This window comes from Panthera pardus, unplaced genomic scaffold, assembly GCF_024362965.1.
Source record: "Panthera pardus isolate Hobbes unplaced genomic scaffold, ASM2436296v1 HiC_scaffold_13, whole genome shotgun sequence".
Taxonomy (NCBI): domain Eukaryota; kingdom Metazoa; phylum Chordata; class Mammalia; order Carnivora; family Felidae; genus Panthera; species Panthera pardus.
Window position 1 is genome coordinate 113,064,020 of NW_026526688.1, and position 22,511 is coordinate 113,086,530.

The 22,511-nt window shown below is 39.2% G+C and overlaps 1 protein-coding gene across 6 annotated transcripts in view; it reads right to left on the reverse strand.

Moving 5' to 3' along the window:
- Positions 1 to 21,109, reverse strand: part of EGF (epidermal growth factor) — a 95,274-nt gene extending 74,165 nt beyond the window's left edge. For 5 of the 6 annotated variants that reach the window (XM_019417609.2, XM_019417596.2, XM_019417585.2 and 2 more), the window contains exon 1: positions 20,540 to 21,109. In XM_019417609.2, coding sequence (XP_019273154.2) covers positions 20,540 to 20,666 — 127 coding nt within the window. In that variant the 5' untranslated portion in view covers positions 20,667 to 21,109. Of the gene's footprint in view, positions 1 to 9,016; positions 9,060 to 20,539 lie in introns of those variants that run through there. The other variant, XM_053901359.1, reaches the window with a different exon arrangement.
- Positions 21,110 to 22,511: the final 1,402 nt, after the last annotated feature.

The following is a 22,511-nucleotide window of genomic DNA, read 5'->3' on the forward strand; positions in this document are numbered from 1 at the left end:
GTCTGGATTGCCATATGTTGAGACATTACAATCTTCATTTTGCTTATGTAACTGGTTTTAATTCCACTTCCCTCAAAACATTGTTCATTTCCCCCCCTACACTGTTGGCATCATTTTGTGTAACTGTAGGGCCTGGGTGAGTATTTGTACACATGAAATGTAACATGATTCTTTTAAAAATGAAAGACTTTAAAAATTAGGCTTGGTAAAATAGTCATTCTGTATTACCACAGGAAATGATAAATAAGTTAGGGTTTTTAAGACCTGTCAAAGACTCTGTAAACATCAGTGTGTGGGACAATTTGTGGATCTGAAAGTCAGCAGAATGTGCATGTTGGAACAGCTAAAGTTTCCCGTGGCAAAACCTATGGTGTTTGTTTTGGGTGCCATTCAGTAAAAGGGAAGTGCACAGAAAATCAAACATTACTTCTAAGGAATACAAACCCCAAAACAGCAAACCGGTCACAGCAAATCAATTGAAGCCTCTGACTTCTCAACCTGGGGATTAGCAGGGGATCTGCAGAAATTACAAAGGAGGCCAGAATGCTTGGAGCATCCTGAAGATGTTCATTAGTGACTCCAAGAGCTGGTTCAGAGGTCAATTAGGAAAAGCAGGTTTTGATTGAAGTGGGCGGTAGAAACAGAATATTTCACAACAGTCCCTTTTTCACCTGTTCTGAGCTGGTGGGAGAGGTCCCACACAGGTAAATGGGAAAAGGAAGCCAAGCTCTTCTGCCCCCTGGGGGCAAAGACCCACAGAACCTAGTTAGCACATAAATGATTCTCGCAATCAGATTAACAAAAAATCCTGGGCTTCTCTCAGGCCCATATGGCACCCTGCTCTCCCCACCACAGGCTTCCTGCTCTAAATCTGGAAACAGACTGCAGGTTCACAGGACAGACAGTGAAAAGGAAGCTCCAGACCTTCAGGATTCAACAACACCATGCAGAAAGAAGGTAGATTTAAAGTGATGGACCTGATGACATAAGAAAGCTTGACGCCTTTCACTGCTCCTACCATAAACCCCTAAGAAGAATCATTTATTACTGCCTCTCAAGAGGCTGACTTGAGGGGCAACTTGGGTTTTATGAACCACAGAAAGTTTTATTTCATTCTAAAAGACTAACCCCATCTGTTTTGGTGGACAATCATAGCTTTTTTCTCAGCTTATTCATTAGTGTCAAAATTCAAGGCAGGTGAGAGAGAAACCAAGTGACCCAGAAATAATACATCCAGAAAGGGGAGCCAGAGAGGTGAATTTAAATCTTAATTCTGAAAGACAAGCCTAGGGGCCCAATTTTGCTTTCTGAAAAATGCGAATGAAGTTTGCCACCCTAGTCCCAGAGTGGTGGTAGACATGTGTCATCTAAAGCAGAAAATAGCCCCTACCTAACCCTCAATCCGATTCTCACCGTCAACCTTAAGAGGTCTTCCAGGTTCTCAGGATGGTAACTGGGACAAGAAGGTTCTGCAGATTTTTTTTTCAATAGGACTTCTCACCCTTTAATGTGCCATTACACTTTTTGATACTCCAAGAAGGTAGGTGGTGAGTATCACCAGAATAGCAATAGCCAACATCTTGGGTGTTATCTCTTAGGGTAGCACATTGAATGTATTGTTTCATTTAGTTGGATAATACCAGGAGATGGGTTCTCAGTGGTTTTATTGTACAGAAGAAGAGACTGAAGTTTAGAGCAGTTAACGTGACATAGTCACATGGCCAATAAGTAACAGATTAATTATTTATAAATAATAAAGCCATGTCTTTCTGATCACATAGTCTAGCTTTTAAACATCATGCTGTGCTGCTTATCTCTAACTGAATTTAACAAGAACTCTTACTAGTTAGGGTCTCATAGTTCAACTGTGTCAAGAAACCCACTTTGGGAAACACTGCTCTAGGCATGTTCACCCTAAGGCCAGATTCTCTGCATCCATGTTCCAGGAACTGGTTAGAAAATGGGTCTGTTTAACACAGGAGCCAAGAATACACAATGGAGAAAGGACAATCTCTTCAATAAATGGTGTTGGGAAAACTGGACAGCTACCATGCAAAAGAATGAAACTGGACTACTATTTATACCACACACAAAAATTAACTCAAAATAGATTAAAGCCTTGAATGGAAGACCTGAAACCATAAAAGTCCTAGAAGAAAACATAGGTGGTAAGCTCCCTAACATTGGTCTTAGTGCCATCCTTGCAATCTGACTCCAAAGGCAAGAGTAACAAAAGCAAAAATAAACAAATGGGACGACATCAAATAAACAGCTTCTGCACAGCAAAGAAAACCATCATCAAATGATAAGGCAACCTACTGAATGGGAGAAGATATTTGCAAACCGTATATCTGATAAGGTATAAATATGCAAAAATATAGAGAGAACTCCTACAACTCAAAAACACAACCAAAAACCCTATTTAAAACTGAGGAGAGGGGCACCTGGGTGGCTCAGTTTGAGTGTCCAACTTTGGCTCAGATCATGATCTCACAGTCTGTGAGTTTGAGTGCCATGTCAGGCTCTGTGCTGACAGCTCAGAGCCTAGAGCCTGCTTCAGATTCTGTGTCTCTGTCTCTCTCTGCCCCTCTCCCACTCACAATCTGTCAGCCCCCACCTCAAAAATAAATAACATTTAAAAAAATGGGGAGAGAATCTGAGTCTACATTTCTCCAAACAAGACATAAATATGGTCAACAGACACATGAAAATATGCTCAACATCAGTAATTACTAGCGAAATGCAAATCAAAACCATGAGATAACACCTTACACCTGTCAGCAAATCAAACCATGTGATAACACCTTAACACAATTATCTTCTTTCACTACTTTAAGATAATGTTTCTCAAATTACAAGCCTAAACAAATAAATATTTGCCTGTAGATACATTCTGAGTATCCCTAGACAAATAGACAAAAACAATAAGAAATTAAAAAGTGTTGGATTCTAGATGCTTCCTGAGTCCAACTTCATTTTTCTTATTAATTCCACCCTGACCAACCAGTTAATCCTAAGCCCCAGCTGCACATATAGCTATACAAATATAGAGAAAAAATACTTCATGTAATTTCTTTGGAATATTGAAAGCAGATATGATGGAGTAATTAGGAAAAAATAATTAATTGGAAATTTTGTGTCATACTTTATCATCAAGGATAATAACAAATCACAGAAAACTGTGGGTAAGATGATTGTGAGGACTTGGCTCATCCCAAGAAACTAACTTCAGATTTCTCTAAGCATCATTAAGCAAAGGTGTTCACAAAGCAAAGGTGTTCTAAATGTCTCAGCTTATGGTATTGGGTGGGGAGTAACAGCTAGTATTTACTGGAAACTCACTAAGTCAGGTGTGAGTCTAAGGACCTTATATTGATTAATGTATTTAGTCGTCATAAAATCCTATGAGGTGAGTACTGGAAGCTCATATCAGCTACACAATTGAACCTTATTAACTTCAAAAGTTGAAGCCTAACACAACCTGCCAGGTATAGCCCATCGACTGAAACTGAGGGAGCGCTCTCATGCAAAATAAGACAACAGCAAGGTAACACTAGAACCACCTATCTACTGCTCCACTTTTTCCTGTGACAAGATCAATCCACATGTGTAATGCACCAACCAGAATTCACTGTTTAAAATGTGTCCTTTGTTTAAAAAATGGCATTTCATCCTGTCTGTTGGAAGTAATAAAACCTAGTCATTTCCTATGCATCAACATAGCTTATGTGACAGAGGGATATCCATGCACAGTGTGCTTTTTTTTAGGTTTCTGTTCCAGAAGATAATCTATCAATATTTAAAGAAATTCACCTATCATCCTTTCTTTTTTTAATTGTGGGGGGGGGGGAGGAAGAGCACACAGGAGAGGGGCAGAGAGGGAGAGAGAGAGAATCCCAAGCAGGTTCTGCATTGCCAGCTCAGAGCCCAACGTGGGGCTTGATCCCACAAACTGTGACATCCTGACCTGAGCCAAAATCAAGAGTCAGACGCTTAACCAACTGAGCCACCCAGGCACCCCCATTGTTGGGTGCTTTTTAAATGCATTGAAATTTTAGATGGAAATTTTTCTTCACATATTCTTTTTTCTCCTTAACATGAAATTGTTGCCAGGATTCATTAGAATAATCAAGAAATGTAAGTTTCAGTTGGTTTTTCAAATTTGTTTTCCAAAATATAATAAACTTTTTGATCCACTCAGAGCTTTTAAAATTCTCAACAATGTTGCTTAAATCTAAAAGATCTATATTTCCACATACTGGGTAAATTAATGACAATAGCCTATGCAGTTTCCCTGCAGACCAAGGAGAGGTTAAATTCCTTTCTGCTGAACATTCTATAGTAAACAGAACAACTGTATGCTTCAGAGGGAGGAAAACATATGAAGACTCCTGGTAGGTTCTAAACTCTGCATGTTTTTCAACTTCATAAGGGAAGGGTCCCAAATACACAGGATTGTTGTCAACAGCTATATGGTGCTGATTGTGACTGATCTTCTGTAATTGATCTGTTTATAAAAGGATGCAACCTATGGAAGAAGAAAGACCCTTCTTCAAGCTTTTGAAATTTTAATCAGAAAAGTATTGAAATGAATAAAATAAAACACTATTTCTCAACTGCCACATCATGTGCTAAAGAACAAGGCAGCTGCCTTGATGTTGTTAGGACCGTCTGTATCCTAACAACCATCTACCCACAAAGAGAATCACCTTATGAATGAAATCTACCTACAAAGACAAAGCTAGTCTGTAGCACCCTGACAGGCTACTCTGGATGGAGGAAGAAAGTACTACTGTTCTCTGAGAGGCCTTTTCTATCCTGCCACTGGGAGGGGGCTTGCAAATAAATCAGCCCATACCATGAATCATTGTCATGGGGGTCTGCTGGCTCTCAAATGCATTCACACTCACACAAATTCCAGCGTTCTAAGTATCCTGGGAAATACTTGGGAAACCCAGACACTGAGAGACATTAGCATGGTTAGCCAGGCTTGGGAGAATCAGAAAATCAAGGTCATAAAGTGAAAACAGACGCACACACCAATTCAAACTCCTGGCTTAGAAAGAAGGTCAAGAGGTGATGAGAGCAAAAGTTTCTGCCTAATATTTGGCTAAAACAACTGAAGTTTCCATACATTAACTAAATTCCAGCATCAAATGAGATAGAGAAACTGAAGGACTCCATAAAAATCTGCTTTTTGCTCCTTTTCCTGCTTCTATTCTTGCTAGGGCCTGCACCCCCACTTTACATATGCCTCATAGTACAAATAATGTATGTCCTCCTTGTAAGGAACAAGGAGTTAATGGTTTCTTTAGAGTCTTCCAGCACATTAGATAACATCTAAGGAAGGACTGGGCGAGAATGACCGAGTGAAGCCATCCTGTGCATATTCCAGACCACCAGCACTAGACATCTTGACGCCAAGATCCCCTGGCTCCAAGGAATAAGCGACTTATGGAGGACACCTGGACCCTTTTCCTTGTTCTGACTAGATCCTGGATGCCTGGGAGGATATGTACACCAGACCACAATCCTCAGTAAAAATCCCAGATCCAAGCAAAGATGAGACTATCTTTTCCCTTTCTGAGTCTCTTGGATGCTCTGTCTGTATTTGCACTCTTTCTATATCTTCAATGAACTCTGCTCTCATGCCCTCGCAGCTCACGTTTGATTTCTATCCTGCATGTAGACTCTCTTGGCTGGTCCTGTAGGAACGCCTCTGGGTCCTTGGACCCAGCCTGCCTACACCAAAAGGAAACATTTGAATTGAAGGTGTTCAGGACAGGGCCCCCCAAGAATGTGCCACTTTGGCATGCGGGTTATTTTGAGCTGAAGGTACTTGAGACCCTATGGGCTTAAGAGGAAATTTTGCCCCTCCCTTAACTACATAGAAGAATCTAAATTGGGGGCCCTTCCCAGAATAAGAGTTATTAACAGAAAGAAGTTTTACCTGAATGATCCATCTGCATGGCAGGGCAATCATCTAATTACCAAATATCTGCTCTTCTTATCACCCTGTGAATAACATTCCTTTTCTGAAAGTCCCAAACCCCTACTCGTTTTTAGTTCAGAATGATAAATATACTTCATTTTGCCTATCTTTCATGGCGATGTGGATTCCCCATACATATACTTACTAAATTCTATTTTCTCCTATTAATCTGTCTCATGTCAACTTGATTCTTAGTCCAGCTAGAAGGACCTTTTAGGCGACAGGAATTCTTTTTTTTTTTAAACCATGTTTTATTTCAAAAAATATATCAGATTCTTTTCCAAAGAACATATACTTGAAATTTGTGGAGTTTCACAGTTTTACAAAATTCAGGAACTGTCAACTTTCTTCCTCTCTTAATAGTCAGTTTATGTTCCTTATTTTTTTCTTCCAAGATTTTATTTAAATTCAAGTTAGCTAACATATAGTATAGTATTGCTTTCAGGAGAATTTAGTGATTCATCGCTTACATATAATACCCAGGGCTCATCCCAACAAGTGTCTTCCTTAATGCCCATCACCCATCTAGCCCATCCCCCACCCACTTCCCCTCCAGCAACCCTCATTTTTTTCTATATTTAACAGTCACTTATGGTTTGCCTCCCTGTTTTTATCTTATTTTATTTTTCCTTCCCTTCCCTATGTTCATCTGTTTTGTTTCTCAAATTTCACATATGAGTGAAATCACACAGTATTTGTCAAGTCTCTGACTGACTTATTTCACTTAGCATAATACACTCTAGTTCCATCCACATTGTTTCAAAAGACTTCATTCTTGATGGCTGATGTTCCTTTCAACTTTTATGTCACATCTTCTTTATTCACCAGTCAGTGGACATTTGTGCTCTTTCCATAATTTGGCTATTGTTGTTGATAATGCTGCTGTAAACACTGGGGTGCAGGTACCCCCTTTTAATCAGTATTTTTATACCCTATGGGTAAAGACCTAGTACTGAAATTGCTGGGTCATAAGGTAGTTCTATTTTTAACTATTTGTGGAACCTCCATACTGTTTTCCAGAGTGGCTGCACCAGTTTGCATTCCCACCAGCAGTGTAAGAGGGACTGAAATGGTGGCATGCAATACCAGTATTTATCAACACTATTATTAATAAAGAATTTCTACAAAATGAACCTGCATTCTTGGTTCACCTAACATGCAAGTAATAGCTCCTTCACAATGAGTAGCACTACCATTTTGGATGAAAGTATTGACCTTTGGGCGAGAAGTAAATAGACACTGGAGGAAATTATGTTCCAATGTTTCAGGTTTTTGTTGTGCTGTTGTTGTTGTTCCTGCTGATTTCTCAAAGTTAATTCTAATTCTAACATTAGAAACTATAACAAAACATTGATTAACATAACATTTATAACAGAACATTTTGTTCCCTAACTCTAGGATTTCTCAGATTTGGAGTAAAAATTAAAACTGAACTAAACACTGAACTGCTTCATGAAATTTGAAAATTTCTTGAATAATGTTTAGAAATTCCTTGACAGAAAGTATGTTCTTTAAAATTGATCTGGACATTCTGAAAAAGCTCTCCAATGTAATAGTTTCCAGTTGTTGAGGTTAGCTAATGTTTTTTGTTTGTTCATAACAAGTTTATAAAACTATCTTATTAAAATAATTGCTAAAATATCTTAGATTGAGTAATTTATATGTATTGGAAAGTTGCTAGTATCCTCAACTATAATCAAAGTGACTTAACTTTTTGTTAAGAATATTGCACAGACTTGGGAGGGTTTATTTTTTAGGTAAGAAATACGTGTTACCTTTTATCTGAGGTCCAGTATTTGATTTTGTAACAGCATAAATTAATCTAAATAAATTAGTACAACAAAATCTACAAATCAATGATAAAAATAAAAAGGGGATATATACTAATTGATTCGCAATCCAAACTATTTTATTCTCCTACTACAGTAGTTCCCCCTTATCTACGAGAAATACATCCACGACCCCCAGTGGATGCCTGAAACATCAGATAGTACTCAACCCTAAATAAACTATGTTTTTCCTTATAATAAAAATTATGATGAAGTTTACTTTATAAATTAGGCACAGTAAGAGATTAAAAACAATAATTAATAGGGGTGCCTGGGTGGGTCAGTCGATTAAACATTTGATTCTTGGTTTCAGCTCAGGTCATAATCTCATGTTCATGTGTTCAAGCCCCACATTGGGCTCTATGCTGGTGGCACAAAGCCTGCTTGGGATTCTCTCTTTCCCTCTCTCACCACCCCTCCCCTACTCACTCTCCCTCTCTCAAAATAAATAAACTTAAAAAATAACTAATAATAAAATAGAGCAATTATAACAATATACAGCAATAAAAGTTATATAGAATATCGTCTCTCAAAATATCTTATTGTACCATACTTACCCTTCTTATCATGTGACATGATAAAATGCCTATGTGATAAGATGAAGTGAGATGAATGATAAGCATTGTGATGTAGTTTAGGCTACCGTTGACCTTCTGACCTTATGTCAGGAGAATCATCTGCTTCCAGATGACTGCACAAGACTGAAACCACAGAAAGCAAATCCGTGGATAAGTGGGGACTACTATACTAAACCACTAACTGGGAAATATTCTGCCTCCCTTAACCTTGACCACCAGTGCCTCTCATCTGAGCTTCTCTACCTCTGGTCACACCACTGTAGGAGCACAGTGCTCTGGAAGTCTCTCCTATCTGCCACTTATTATATCACTTCATCTGAAACAGGATTGGCCTTTTTCTCATTTTCCTCAGCACAAGTGAGATCAATCTCTCATTCTTAATAAGACCCTCTTTAAAAACTGGAAATAGCAGGAAAGAAGAACAACCCCTAGAGGAGCTTCCAATCACTGGTCAAGGCCAGACCCATGAAGGTCTCTTTGGAAGTCAGTACCCTGCCTCACTTCTGACTTGGCCAAAGAAACAACACTCTTCAACCCTGGAATTCCAGAACCCTGAAAGAGTCTGAGAGTCCAGGAAAATGTCTCCTCTCCAGGTAGTATTCCCACCTGGGACCTACCTCTAAGAATCTTCACTTCTGTCTCAAAATTAACATTGTCCTACTGTGGAAAGAAAAGAGGAAGAAAAAATGTTCAAAACTTGTGGTCAGAATGTCTTTTCTGAGAAACAGTTATTTTCTTTATTAAAACACTTCATTATGCTATTTAGTAATTTATTTTTTTTCTATTATTTAAAAAGGGAGGCCCAGGATATGATCAGAAAACAGACTTGAAGGGGCAGCTGGGTGCCTCAGCTGGTTGAGTGTCCAACTCTTGATTTCAGCTCAGGTGATGATCACAGGGTCATGGGATCGAGCCCTGCATCAGGCTTCATGGTAAGCTTGCAGTTTGCTTAAGATTCTCTCTCTCCCCCTGCCTTTCTCCCCCACTAGCACTTTATCTAAAATAAAAAATAGAAAAAATAAAACAGAGTTGGAGGAAGAAGAATTCTAAAATATTCTGCATAAACAAATGGAAGTGAAAAGAAAGACAGGGTAGCAATACTTGTATCAAAAAAATAGGCTTTAAAACAGAGACTGTAGGTGTGCCTGGGTGGCTCAGTCGGTTGGGCATCCAACTTTGGCTCAGGTCATGATCTCATGGTCCATGAGTTCAAGCCCCGTGTCAGGCTCTGTGCTGAAAGCTCAGAGCCTGGAGCCTGCTTTGGAATCTGTGTCTCCCTCTCTCTCTGCCCCTCCCCTGCTCATGCTCTGTCTCTCTCTCACAAAAATAAACATTAAAAAAATATTTTAAACAGAGACCATAACAAAAGAAGGACACTATATAATCATAGAGGGAACAATCCAACAAGAAGATACAACAATTGTAATTATTTATGCACCCAACATGATAGCCACAAATACATAAAACAGTTAATAACAAACATAAATGAAGTAATCAATAGTAACATAATAATAGTAGGGGACTTCAACATCTTAATTACATCAATGCTAGATCACCCAAATAGGAAATCAATAAGGAAACAATAGTTTTGAATGACTAGATGGATCTAACATTGTATCCTAAGACAGCAGAATACACATTCTTTTTTAAGTGCACCTGAATATTCTCCAGAAGAGATCACACATTAGGCCATAAAACAAATCTCAACAAACTCAAAAAGATCAGAATCATATTATGTATCTTTTCCAACCATAATGCTATGAGACTAAAAGTCAACCACAAATAAAAAGTCTGGAAAGAACACAAATACATGGAAGTTCAATAGCATGCTACTAAACAATGAATGACCATCTAGGAAATCAAAGATGAGATTAAAAAAAAATACACGGAACAAATAAAAATAAAAATACAAGAGTCCAAAATCTTTGGGATGCAGCAAAAGCTGTTCTAACAGGGAAGTTTACAATAGTACAGGCCTACCTCAAGAAACAAGAAAAATCTCCACAAACAGCCTAAACTTACACCTAAAGGAGCTACAAAAAGAAGAGCAAACAAAACCCCAAACCAGTAAAAAGAAGTAAATAATAAAAATTAGAGCATAAATAAACAAAACAGAACTAAAAAAAAATAATAGAACAGATAAATGAAACCAGGAGCTAGTTCTTTGAAAAGATCAATAAAATTGACAAGCTTCTAGCCAGACTTATAAAAAAAAAAACAAAACAGAGAGAGAGAGAGGATTTAAATAAACAAAATCAGAAATGAAAGAGGAGAAATAACAACCAACACCAGAGAAATACAGGAGTTATAGGAGGATGTTGTGAAAAATTATATGCCAAAATATTGGACAACTTAAAGAAATGAATAAACTATTAAAAACATATAACCTCTGGGGCACGTAGGTGTCTCAGTCTGTCAAACATCCAACTTCGGCTCAGGTCATGTCTCATGGTTCATGGGTTTGAGGCCCATATCGCACTCTGTGCTCACAGCTCGGAGCCTGGAGCCTACTTCGGATTCTGTGACTCCCTCTCTCTCTGCCCCTCCCCTGCTCATGCTCTGTCTCTCTCTCAAAAATAAATAAACATTAAATATATACATATATTTATATAACCTCTAAAACTGAATCAGGAAGAAATAGAAAATTTCAATGGACTGATTACCAGCAATGAAGTTGAGGCAGTAATCAAAAAAACTCCCAACAAACAGAAGTCCAGGACTGGACGGCTTCACAGGTGAATTCTACCAAACATTTAAAGAGTTAATACCTATTCTCAAATTATTACAAACAATGGAAGAGGAAGGAAAGCTTCCAAATTCAATCTATGAGGCCAGCATTACCCTGATACTAACCACAGATAAAGACACTACAAAAAAGAGAACTACAGGCCAATTTCTCTAATGAACATAGATGCAAAAATACTCAACAAAATATTAGCAAACTGAATTCAAACAATACATTAAAAAAATCATTCACCACGATCAAATGACTTATTCCTGGGATGCAAGGGTGGTTTAATATTCACAAATAAATCAATCAATGAGATACACCACATCAACAAGAGAAAGAACAAAAACCATATGATCATTTCAATAGGTGCAGAAAAAGCATTTGACAAAGTACAACATCCATTCATGATAAAAACCCTCAACAAAGTAGGTTTAGTGGGAACATACCTCAGCATAATAAAGGTCATGTATGAAAAACCCACAGCTAACGAAAAACTGAGGACTTTTTCCCTAAGATCAGGAACAAGACAAGGATGTCCACTCTCACTATTTTTTTCACCATAGTGTTGAAAGTCCTAGCAACAGCAATCCAAAAAAATAAAGGGCATCCAAATTGGTAAGGAATAAGTAAAACTTTCGTTACTTACAGATAACACGATAGTGTATAAAGAAAACCCTGAAGGCTCCACCAAAAAATTCTAGAACTGATAAAAGAATTCAGTAAAGTCACAGGATATAAAATCAATATACAGAAATCTATTGCAATTTCTATACACTAATAATGAAGTAGCAGAAAGAAAAATTAAGAAACAATCTCATTTACAATCACACCAAAAAGATTAAAATACCTAGGAATAAACTTAACCAAGGAAGTAGAAGACCTGTACTCTGAAAACTATAAAACATCGATAAAAGAAATTGACGATGACACAAACAAATGGAAAGATGTTCCATGATCATGGATTGAAAGAACAAACATTGTTAAAATGTTCATACTATCCAAAGCAGATTTAATGCAATCCCTATCAAAATACTAATAGCATTTTTCACAGAACTAGCAAATAATCCTAAAATTTGAGTGGAATCACACAAATCTTGAAAAAGAACAACAAAACTGGAGGTATTACAATCCCAGATTTCAAGATATACTACAAAACTATAGTATACAAAACTGTGGTAATCAAAACAGTATGGTACTGGCACAAAAACAGACAGATAAATCAATAGAACAGAACAGAGAGCCCAGAAATAAACCCATGATTATATGGTCAACAATCTTTGACAAAGGAGGCTAGAACATGTAATGGGGGGAAAAAAGCAGTATCTTCAACAAATGATTGCGGGAAAACTAAACAGCTACATGCAAAAGAATGAAACTGGACCACTTTCTTACATCATACACAAAAATAAACTCAAAATGGATCAAAGACCTAAACGTGAGACCAAAAACCATAAAAATCATAGAAAAGAACATAGACAGTAATTTGTCTGACATCGGCTATCGAAACATTTTTCTAGATATGTCTCCTGAAGCAAGGGAAACAAAACCAAAACTAAACTATTGGGGGCACCTGGGCGGCTCAGTAGGTTAAGCGTCCAACTTTGGCTCACATCATGATCTTCTGGTCTGTGAGTTCGAGCCCCGTGTCAGGCTCTGTGCTATCATAACAGTTCAGAGCCTGGAGCCTGCTTCAGATTCTGTGTCTCCCTCTCAGCCCCTTTCTCTCTCTCTCTCTCTCTCTCTCTCTCTCTCTCTCAAAAAATAAACATTTAAGGGGCGCCTGGGTGGCTCAGTCGGCTGAGCGTCAGACTTCGGCTCAGGTCATGATCTCACAGCTCGTGAGTTCGAGCCCCGCGTCAGGCTCTGTGCTGACAGCTCGGAGCCTGGAGCCTGCTTCTGCTTCTGCTTCTGTGTCTCCCTCTCTCTCTGCCCCTAAACCACTTGCATTCTGTCTCTGTCTCTCTCAAAAATAAATAAATATTAAAAAAAAATTTTAAAAAAATAAACATTTAAAAATAAATAAATAGATAGATAAATAAAAATTTAAAAAATAAACTATTGGGACTACATCAAAAGAAAAAGCTTCTGCACGGTAAAAGAAACAATAAACAAAACAAAAAGACAACCTACTGAATGGGTAAAAATATTTGCAAATGACATATCCAATAAGGGGTTAGTATCCAAAATATATAAAGCACCTACATAACTGAACATCAAAAACAAAACAAAACAAAACACCAAATAATCCAATTAAAAATGGGCAGAAGACATGAACAGACATTTCTCCAAAGAAGACATACAGATGGCCAGAAGACACATAAAAAGATGTTCAACATCATTCATCATGCAAATCAAAACTACAATGAGATATCACCTCATACCTATCAGAATGGCTAAAATCAAAATCACAAGAAACAAGTGTTGGTGAGGATGTGGAGAAAAAGAACCCTTGTGCACTGTTGGTAATGCAAACTGCTGCAACCACTCTGGAAAATAGTATGAAGGTTCTTCAAAAAGTTAAAAATAGAACTACCCTATGATCCAGTGATCACACACTAATGCGTATTTACCCAAAATATACAGAAACACTAATTCAAAGAGATACATGCATCCCTATGTTTATTGCAGCATTATTTACAATAGCCAAATTATAGAAGCAACCTAAGTGTCCATCAACAGATGAATGGATAAAAAAGAAGTGGTGTGCGTGTATGTGTGTATATACATACTAAGAAACACTGCACATACATACTAAGGAATATTAGTCATAAAAAAGAATGGAATCTTGCCATTTGCAACAATATGGATAGATCTAGATGGTATAATGCGAAGTGAAATAAGTCAGTCAGTGAAAGACAAATATATGAATTGATCATATGTGATATTTACAAAATAAAACAAATGAACAAAGGAAAAAAGAGACAAAAAAAGACTCTTAACTATAGAGAGCAAATTGGTGGTTACCAGAGGGGAAGTGTGGGGGGGAGAATGGATGAAACAGGTGAAGAGGATTAAGAGTACACTTATCAAGTGGCTCCTGAATGGCTCAGTCGGTTGGGTGTCCAACTTCGGCTCAGGTCATAATCTCACGGTTCATGTGTTCGAGCCCCACGTTGGGCTCTGTGCTGATAGCACAGAGCCTGGAGCCCACTTCGAGTTCTGTGTGTCTCCCTCTCACTCTGCCCCTCTCCTGCTCTCATTCTGTCTGTCTGTCTCTCTCATAACTAAGTAAATGTTAAAAATAAATTCTAAAAAAAAGTACACTCAGCATGATAAGCACTGAGTAATGTACAGAATTGTTGAATCACTATATTGTACACCTGAAACTGCATGTTCAGTATATTGGAAATACAAATGAAGTAAATAAATAAAATGTTCATAAGGATTAAGAAGGCCTTAATATATTTGCCTAATAGATTAAGGAAAGAGGGCTAGGTACAGATCACACAACCCAGGGAGAAAGAGGGGCCAGCTACCATCGTGGAAGGCTAATGCCAAGAAAAAGAGATGAGTGGTAAGTCTTTGCCACAGAGAATAATCACTTACCTTTCAAGACCTAGAATGAAAAATATCTTGTTTTGTTTAATGTGCTGGCTCAGGGCATGGCTAGAACTTTTCACCGAAAGCCTTTAGTTAAAAGTCTGTACCCTTATGACTTATTTGTGAGAAATAAAACAGGGTAATGTCCAGTGTGAGGTGATGGAATGTGGGAAAGGGTCAGCACGTGAGAGAAGTGAGGCCCAGAGTAGATGAGTAATTCAGTGGAAGGACCGGAGGGAACAGAGCCTTACATGCCACATCACTGTCCCCAAGTCCAGGAACCCTCCAAGATAAAGGGAGGAGACACTGGGTTTCCCCTAACATAGGATGTTAGAATAGGATATTTTTCTTGAACAACTGAAAACATAGTGACCTCAGCAGATCATAGAGCTTTGGAATATCAGAAACTCCAGCCCATCCTTAGAGATGTGGTATGGCCTTCTGGTCCTTATGAAAGAATCTCAGCACAGCCCTGCTGCCTTTTTATTTCTTCTCTTATACACTCTGAGGAAAGTCATTCACTATGAATAAGTCCCCTGTACTTGAAAAAGAAATTAGCAATCCTTTTGTTTCTCTCTTCATACCTAAGTGAACAGAGATTAGTGAAAAAAGATAAAGCATTTGTTCCATCATGTTATTACTTCTCTAGAACAGTCTCCCCCATGTAGGATGTGTACTACTTAGAGACTGGATGAAGATTCACTATTGTGTGGAAAGGAAATATTAGAAATATTATGTGTTGTGTAATGTTCATAGTTGTAGTTCTCAGTAGCATGTAAGTAACTGACAAACAGACACATCCTGAGAGCGTATGCCCACATTTTAATCGTTTACTTGATGGGACTGAATTGGAGACTATTGATGTTAAAAAGGAAGAAAGAAAGAAAGAAAGAAAGAAAGAAAGAAAGAAAGAAAGAAAGAAAGAAAGAAAGAAAGAAAGAAAGAAAGAAAAAAAGAAAGAAAGAAAGAAAGAAAGAAAGAAAGAAAGAAAGAAAGAAAGAACGAACCATTCATTCACTCTAAATAAGAAATGATCTCAAGTGGATTTTCATGAAGGCAAATTTGTAGCTGGTAAAACCAGATCCTGAATTTACATGAGCCAACTTACTAGTCCATTTACTTTTAATGGGAGACAATTACTTGCTGTCTCCTGAACATAAGCAAAGAATTCCCACCTTCCAACTTCTAAACTGAATGTCGAATATTCAGACAACCCAACTTGCCCAAAAATGTAAATTCGCTTAAATAATTATTTTATCATTTCTTTATATGCCCTCAACAACTTTGAAAATCTTAGAGAAGGGACAGCTGGCTGGCTAGTCAGAGGAGTGTCTGACTCTTGACTTCAAGGTCATGAGTTCGAGCCCCACATTGGGTATAGAGATTACTTAAAACTAAAATCTTTTAAAAAAATCTTAGAGAAATTGGTTCCAAATATAAGAAAAAAATATGCAAGAATTTAAATAATCATTTTCAGGGTGCCTGGGTGGCTCAGTGGGTTAAGCATTGGACTCTTGATTTCAGCTCAGTTCATGATCTCATTGTTCAGGGATTCAAGCCCTGCATCAGGCTCTGTGCTGACAGCGCTAAGCCTGCTTCGGATTCTCCTTCACGCTCTCTTTCTGCCCCTCCCCTGTTCATACTCTCTTTCTCTCAAAATAAATAAACTTAAAAAAATTAAAATAATCATTTTCAAGTGGCTTGTTTTCGCTACCGTTATAAAAATAAAATTATGACTGGTAAGAAATCTAACAAGCAGAAAGACAAGCACTGGAACTGTAGTTCCACAAGGGCACTAACTCAAAACAGGTTGAAATGTTTTCATATTTTTAATAAACATTTCTCCTGATTACAAAAATATGTTATAAATGTTGAAATTATTTTGACTGCATTTTTAAACGTAAAACTATCAAGTTTTTCAATGTGACATTTTTCTGTGTACAAAAAAAAATTCAAGGGGCGTCTGGGTGGCTCAGTCGGTTAAGCGTCCGACTTCGGCTCAGGTCATGATCTCGCGGTCCGTGAGTTCAAGCCCCACGTCGGGCTCTGTGCTGACAGCTCAGAACCTGGAGCCTGCTTCTGATTCTGTGTCTCCCTCTCTCTCTGACCCTCCCCCCATTCATGCTCTCTGTCTCAAAAATAACTAAAAATTTTTTTAAAAAATTCAATTATTGTAGATGAAACTAAGCCATAGTTAGAAAATACTATCACCACCAATAAAAATAATCTTGAAAACAATAAAAATATTAATAGCAGCTAAGACTCATGGAGTGCTAATTATGTGCCAGGCTCTGTTTTATGCACTTCATATGTATTAATTTAGTGGTCCTGAACTCAAGCTGCCCATTATGGCCATTAGAATTGCCAAGGGAGAATAACAAAGAAAACGATGGCTGGATTTCACCCGCAAAAGAGACTGACCCAGATGGACTAGAATAATAACCTGGACATTGGTGAATGTAATGTGCACCAGCATTGAAAACAAATACATTAACACAATCCCGAGAACAATCCTGGAAGGAGAGAGTAATTATCTCTGTTTTGCAGCAAGGAAAATGAGACACATGATACACAAGCAACAGGATTTGAACCCCATTCTATCTCCAAAACTTGAGTTTTTTACCACTAAGCTCTACTACCCCTCAAAAACCACAAACCACTTAGTACTTGAGGGAGTGGTTTCATTCACATGGTATGCATAAAAGATCATTTCTATAATTTCTTTGCTGTTAGATTAAAAAAAAACTTTGGGGCTGTCTGAGTGGCTCAGTCAGTTAAGTGTCCAACTTTCGATTTTAGCTCAAGTCAGTATCTCATGTTTTGCGGGTTCGAGCCCAGTGCTGTCAGCACAGGAGCCTGCTTGGGATTCACTCTCTTCCCCGCCCCACTCTTGCTCCTACTCTCTCTCTCTCTCTCTCTCTCTCTCTCTCTCTCTCTCTCTCCTCTCTCTCTCTCTCTCTCAAAATAAATAAACTTAAAAAAAAAAACTTTTGCATAACCTTGGCTATAAAAACAAACAAGGCTGTGATCCTGGAATTACTCTGCTTTGCACATGACTGGAAAGCTGAGCAAGCCTTAGCCAGTGCTGAAATCGGGATTTCACTGTTTACCAAGCGTGATCTCCCCGGTTGGCTAACTTGGTGTCCCAGAATCCCTCCTGCAGTCAGCTGTCTCAGGGTTGGCCTGTACTTCTTCCTCACCCTTTATTTACCAAGAAAGTTCAAATAAATAATACAGGTACACACAGCAAACAGGAAAAGTTTCTTTTTTTAGCTGATATTTCCCCTCCAGGGCAAATAGGCTTGAAAGTTCAGAAGCCATTTGCCAGCAGTTTTCCTCATTGCACTCTTCACCTATTCTAGCTCAAATAGAGGGTAATAAAATACTCATTTAGTTTAAAAAAAAAAAAAGGCAGGAGGGGTAGTGGGGAACGAGAAGAAAACCCAATGCTGTGTTACCAAGAGGTTTATCTGGCTACCAGTCACATGAGTGACAACCTTGCATAAAGTAACCTGAATCTTGTCAGACCACAAAGCATTCTTCCTGCTGGCCAGAGGTGGCCTGTCTCAATGCCAAAGGCAAGAAATAAGGTGAGTAGAATTTAGTTGGGAGAAAAAAAATAGATGATAGCACTCTATCTATTTACAGAGGAGAAATACTACCCTCTGAAATGCCGGGGGGGCACAGGGTGTGACCCAGGCAGTTATCAGCTAACATGAGATGTGGAGTGTAAGGTAGGGGGGTTACACCAGTGACTTGGCAAGGAACGAGGGAGCAGAGGCAGAGTCACAAAGTGGCATCCAGACCTTCCACACCCTGTGGGGTCTGTGCCACTGTTCAAATAAGGCATCTCATGGTATGATTCGATCAAGGTGTTTTAGACAAGAGGACATGTACTGAGCACAATCCACAGCCCTCTGTGCTAGGTGCATGTCAGTGTCATCTCACGTGACCCTCACAACAATCCTGAAAGGGGGGTATTATTATTTCCCAGCAACATTCCAGTAGTAAATAGGTAGAATGGATTTGAAATGAGGTACATTCGCTTTTAAAACCTTCCACTCTGTGGCACACTATCTCTACCCTGGGCTTCAGGTTTATTTGGTGCAACCAGTCTTAGTGAAGGCACTTCTGAGCCACCAGCAGGGAGGAGCACAAGGCAGAAGCTCCTTTGCTGGCGGGAATCAGGTTGTCCCCTAAGACTCTAAAGCTATGTGTAACAGTTCATTTCTGTAATTTTTTTGCTTTCTCGGATTCTGCTTCTTGACTGGCTCCTACCATCTCCCCTCACATCCTAGGCAGATGGCAATGCCCGCCCCTGGTCACGTGCCAACTACTCTCAGAAAATTCTCCCACCCCAGAGAGGCTCCAGTCCACTTGACATGATTGTCCCAAAGCTTTTATTTCTGCTCCAACAGCTGAGTAATCAGTTCATGGGGTCATTTGGCCTTTTGTCACCCCCTTTTTGTAGCTATTCTCTGGGACTATATGATTAGCAGGTCAGGGAGAGACTTCTCATTCATTCAGGAAGAATGTATAGAGTATATACTATCAAGGGGGAAATGTTCTAGGTGCTGGAGACATAGAGAGCACTAGAATTGAGTCCTTCCTTCCAGTGCCCTAGGGCTCTGCTCACTTGTTACAATGAGTACTGCCTGGAGACAGAGTCCCGAATTCTGAGCAAGAGTACCTGATTTCCTCATCTGTAACTTCCTTCATGGGAGAGCCAGGGCAGGAGCCCAAAGTCGGCAGTTTGACTCAGAATTGTTCTCTTTATTCCAATTATTTGGTGCTGTCTTCCAGAGGCTTCTGGTCTGAGAACTGTACTGTGTTTCCTTCACCCTACCTCTTTTTGGGAGCCAGACCCCTTTACAAAAGGTCAAGATGACAGGATAGGTATGTTAGGGCAGTCAGTGCCCTCTGATGAATGGAAACGGCTGCTCTGTTCGAGCAGCAGGTTGGAGACATACCCAAGGAATAAATAAAATGAATCGACAGTAAGAGAGGGTGAGAGAGAAAGAGGAAGATGGGGAGAGAGGGAGAGAGGAAGAAGTGGAGGAGGCATAGGGGAGAAGGAAAGAAGAGAAAGGGGGAAGAAGAAGAGGAAGGAGGGGGAGAGAGAGATTTTTCAGGCAAAGTCCTTAGGCAGGATTGTTATTTGCATTCAGTAAAAGTCCTATTTCTCCTTGATTAAAAACCCACTTAATATTAGAGGGGGTGTGGCATATTTATTTACTGTTATTTCTTAGCAGTGCTCAAAGTTACAATGCACCTGTTACTCAGAGATCCAGAAAGGGCAGGAGAGGGGAGGGAGGGGAGGAGATTTAACGTGAAACTTGGCTTAACTTTCACAATTTCAGAATTACATTTGTTCCCTATTCCCTTCCCATTTTTCACTGTTTGTTTTTTTTTGTTTCGTTTTGGTTTTTAGCAAATTCTGAGTTCTTACACAAAGTTATCAGAAAGGATTTTTTTTTCCTTTATGGCTTACATAGAAACAGTTTCAAAAAAAAAAAAAAAAACTCCATCTGTTTCCTCAGCTTCCAATATAAAGCTAACCAACTGAGTATTACTCTTCATGTCAGAATAAAGACAGAGGTTTACATGAAATGCTCAGCTAGTTATAAATGAGAACATATTCCCTCACACACCTAAGAACAGTTCGGGAGCCGTGAATTTTTATAGTTGGTAGCAGATTACCTCTAACAACCAGGAAGGAAATATACATGCATTAGAAAACAAAAATTAAGCCAATATATACACCCAAAGACGAATCATAAAAACATATCCAAGTATACAAAACAGAATGAACAGGTATTTGAAGGCAGTTTCTGGGAAGATATGAATGCCTTTTCATGAGATTACTTACCCACACAAGTAGAATTCCCCTTTCCTGAGGAAGAGCCTTCAGAACAGTCCCAGCCTTGCAGTACTGAGAGACTAACAAAACTAAATTTAAAAACTACTGGCAACAGAATGATAAGGAAGAGCAGCATAATCTTGATGGGCTTGAACTTTCAATAGAAAATAACTTGACTTTGTTCGAGCATAGCCCGGGCAAAGTCGGTCCGTCTGACCCCAAGTGTGTCCCCCTGGCTTGGCCTGCAGCCCTGGGGCATCTTTTAATCCGCTGTTTTGCTGTAGTCCTCCAGTTCTGTCTCCTTCAACTCAAGACAGCCTGAAAGGGACACTCCGAGAAAGATTTCTTTCTCTATGTTTTTGGGAAGTCCAAGTCCCTAAGAAATGCCTGACACCTTTATGACAAATTTCGCAGTTGAACAGCCACACTCTGGAAGCCTGCAGCTGACTTCGCTATGATAGGCAGAGCGGTGTAGGCAACGGCTAGAGAGAGAGAAAAGGAAAGAAGTGATGGAAAGTTCCAACAACGACCCTTGATGAGGCTGAAGGGAGAAATACAGAGACAGGATTGCTCCCCAAACAGTTTCTCTTTATGAAAAGTAGAATGACTCCCTTTCCTTTTTAAAGCCCTTTTGGCTCCACCTCCTCTCTCCCTTAGTGACACTTGAGTGAGCCTCTGTTTGCAAATGTGAATGTGGGCAATTCCACGCTACAGGAAAGCAGGGACGGCTGCCAGAGAGGAGATAACTGGCTACTCACCATAAATATTCCGGGCAGAACTAGGGAGAGAGCAGTTAGGGGGCTGTGGAGTTGCTCCCGGTGTCTTGGAGGTACCTGCAGAATAGTGACTAGGCTTTAATGTCTTGAAGGATGGAAACAAAGTTAATTTTTTTTTGTAATGTTTATTTTTCAGAGAGAGAGAGAGAGAGAGAGCAGGGGAGGGGCAGAGAGAGAGGAAGACACAGAATCTGAAGCAGGTTCCAAGCTCCGAGCCCAACACAGGGCTTGAACATGTGGACTGTGAGCTCATGACCTGAGCCAAAGTCGGCGCTCAACCGACTGAGCCTAATGGAAACAAAGTTAAACCATGCTGCCGTGGTGAACAGCAGTGCCAATAATTGAGACTTAGGAGTAATTGATCATTCACAGGAGCAATATTAGAGCACAATGTCAACACCAGTGCACATTCCTGGAACTTAATCGTTTTTTCTCTCCTGTATATTTTATAGCGGAATTTGAAAGATTATTCTTTCCAAATCAAAGGGAAATCCCTGAAGCCAAATGAAGAGATACAGTATGCACAGACACCTTTTCTTTCAGCATGAGCATAATAAAACATCATGAGGGGCCAGGAGTGCAGGGAAAGGAGTGGGTTGTTATTATAGAGCCGTGTTGGAAAAAATAAGCTAATAGTGCAAAATCTGGGAAGCACTGGAAATCCAGCAGAGCTGAATGCTGTCCCTTCGCAGACAATTTAGGCTATCTTTTCACATATCAGGGATAGAAAATAAAAGCCTGAAGCATCCACTGGCTATCTCCTCAAACCACTTTGCACTTGGAGAAACAGCAGTTATTTCGTCGGGAAGACACCCAGAGCCCAGAAATATCCAGCAAGGGCAAACCATTTACACCAGAATTGATGGACAATGGAAATTTCTGCCAGTTTACTTCATCCTGGAAAACAAGCTTTCATGTAAGTTGCCCAGAGGTAGTGTTCCAAGTGCTAGTCGAAATGTAGATAAAGTGATAGTCACAAAAATAACAGTCACACTAGTGAACACCCATTCTGGAAGAGAACGGGAAGAACTCCAAGCCTTTTACTCATATTTAATTATGTCTTCATCATTCCTCAAATACTGGGTCACTTTCTGAAACAGCTAAAGTCAGGATTTCTCTGATTTTAGCCGGCCTCTGCCAGACAGCTCTGATTTCTTACAGGAGAAACAGACCCTGGCGGGCAGCAGAAGTCATGTGGGGGGATG